The 2,500-nt window shown below is 49.3% G+C and overlaps 1 protein-coding gene across 1 annotated transcript in view; it reads right to left on the bottom strand.

Moving 5' to 3' along the window:
- Nucleotides 1-2,500, bottom strand: part of dnmt3aa (DNA (cytosine-5-)-methyltransferase 3 alpha a) — a 48,310-nt gene that overhangs the window by 33,285 nt on the left and 12,525 nt on the right. Inside the window, 1 exon segment of the mRNA XM_081695424.1 lies at nt 698-754. Coding sequence (XP_081551550.1) covers nt 698-754 — 57 coding nt within the window.

Genomic DNA, 2,500 nt, shown 5'->3' with positions numbered 1-2,500 from the left:
ATTACTGCACCTGCTCACACTCCTATCGGCCGTGCGTGTATGTGTGCGTCTCTCTCTCTCTCTCTCTCTCTTTCTCGCTATATTTCTTTACTTCCGCTGTCTTCTCTCACCGCAGCTTCCTGTTTCATTCTTTAATTCACATGCACGCACACACACACACACGTGTGTGCGCACACAGGCTAAATTTGGCCTACTATACCATCCCATTCACACTCCACTCTCACCCATCTAGCGGTTAGTCCTGTTTTGCAGAACACACAGCCAAGCCCCCTGGCCACACCGAGGGGGGCAGGTGTCCGCTGCCCATCCAGCCCTGCAACCCAACGAACTTTAACCCCCCAGACTACCTCCGCCCCCTGGGGCGCGCCTCACCCGCCAGAATGCCGTGAACCGCCTAAAACAATCTGGCACCCTGCAGTCAGTTCCCAGGGGCATGTGGGTAGGGTATGTTAGGAGAGATCGCACCAGTTCACCCCGAAGACAACACACTGGACTGGCCCGACTGGGTTCCGCGTTGCCTAGCAACAGTGTTTGGACCGCACCCACCTTCCGTGGGTGGTGCGTGACGTAAGCAGGGCGTGCGCCCGCACACTGGCAGCAGCGCTCGCAATAGGGTTAGAATTTTTAATGCTTAGTGATTACTATTTTGTGTGTGTGTGTGTGTGTGTGTGTGTGTGTGTGTGTGTGTGTGTCGTACCTGGCTCATTCTAAGCATTCTGGAGATGGCCTCTACTCCATAGCACCCCTGGTGTTCCTGTATGGAATTACAACAGTTATTCATGTTCTAAGTTACACGCAGACATCCACCCGGAGCTGCCTCTGTGTCCCAACCAGGCTCCCGTCCGGGTTTTCGCTCCGACCCCGCAAGGCTCGGCGGGCAAGAGCCACTCCGAGATACTGAAGCTGCAAAAATGTTTACTTGTGGACTACAACATATGGAGTTCCTCTTAGTGGCAACTCGTGTGTGTGTGTGTGTGTGTGTGTGTGTGTGTGTGTGTGTTTGTATATAAGAGATCAATGGCTGTTATCCCCAGCAGTTACCTCTCAGCACTGTGTGTGAGTGTATGTGTGTGTGTGTGTGTGTGTGTGTGTGTGTGTATATATATATAGTGAATGGAACATTGAATGTTGTTATTAGGTAAACTGAGTGGAAGACAGTGGAAATATGAATGTATGTCTCTGTGTGTGTGTGTGTGTGTGTGTGTGTGTGTGTATGTGTGTGTGTATCTGTGGTTGTCTGGAGTACAGTGTAATCCATTCCTCATTATGGTTACCCCAGTTAAATGGTTAGTAAGTATGAGGATATACAAAAAGACAGTCTGTGTGTGTGTGTGTGTGTGTGTGTGTGTGTGTGTGTAAAATGGTCAAAGTATTAATTTACTGAACAAAAAAAATCATGACAGAAATGATCCCAGCAGGTCTAATCGCATGTACACAAAATAGTCATCACAGTGTGTCTCACACACACACACGCACACACACACACACACACACGGGATAAAAACAGCTGCTCTTTACCATTTATCCTAGACCTGGCAAAGTTACAGCAACTAAATATAGTGAACACACACACACACACACACACACACACACACACACACACACACACACACACACACACACACACACACACACACACACACAGACCTTAAAGGCCTTAAACATGATATCACAGCACACCATTATGGGTACAGTGGGGAACATGGGTAGAGTACATCAGGGGAAAAAAGACCACATGTGGAACATAGCAGCTGTTCCCAGATCAGCTCAGAGGTCTGAACGGGTCTCACAACACTTCAGCTCCACAGAACGGGAAACACGGCCATTAGCATAGAGCGATTCATTTCTGCCTATGAGCCGCCTCCGCTACCAGGCCCAGGCAAGTGTTGATCTGTCTAAATGGAGCAGGAGGATGGGTGTGAAGTGAACAGAGGTGAGGTGAACAGAGGTGAAGTGAACAGAGATGAGGTGAACAGAGGTGAAGTGAACAGAGATGAGGTGTGTAGAGGTGAGGTGAACAGAGGTGAGGTGAACAGCGATGAGGTGTACAGAGGTGAGGTGAACAGAGGTGAGGTGTATAGAGATGAGGTGTACAGAGGTGAGGTGAACAGAGATGAGGTGAACAGAGGTGATGGAAACAGAGGTGAGGTGAACAGAGGTGAGGTGTATAGAGATGAGGTGTACAGAGGTGAGGTGAACAGAGATGAGGTGAACAGAGGTGATGGAAACAGAGGTGAGGTGAACAGAGGTGAGGTGTACAGAGGTGAGGTGAACAGAGGTGAGGTGTACAGAGGTGAGGTGAACAGAGGTGAGGTGTACAGAGATGAGGTGTGTAGAGGTGAGGTGTATAGAGATGAGGTGTACAGAGATGAGGTGTGTAGAGGTGAGGTGTACAGAGGTGAGGTGAACAGAGGTGAGGTGTATAGAGATGAGGTGTACAGAGATGAGGTGTGTAGAGGTGAGGTGTACAGAGGTGAGGTGAACAGAGGTGAGGTGTATA

The sequence above is a fragment of the Electrophorus electricus genome, chromosome 2 (assembly GCF_041902795.1).
Source record: "Electrophorus electricus isolate QZ-2024a chromosome 2, ASM4190279v1, whole genome shotgun sequence".
Lineage (NCBI taxonomy): Eukaryota > Metazoa > Chordata > Actinopteri > Gymnotiformes > Gymnotidae > Electrophorus > Electrophorus electricus.
This window is presented reverse-complemented; position numbering and strand designations above follow the sequence as displayed.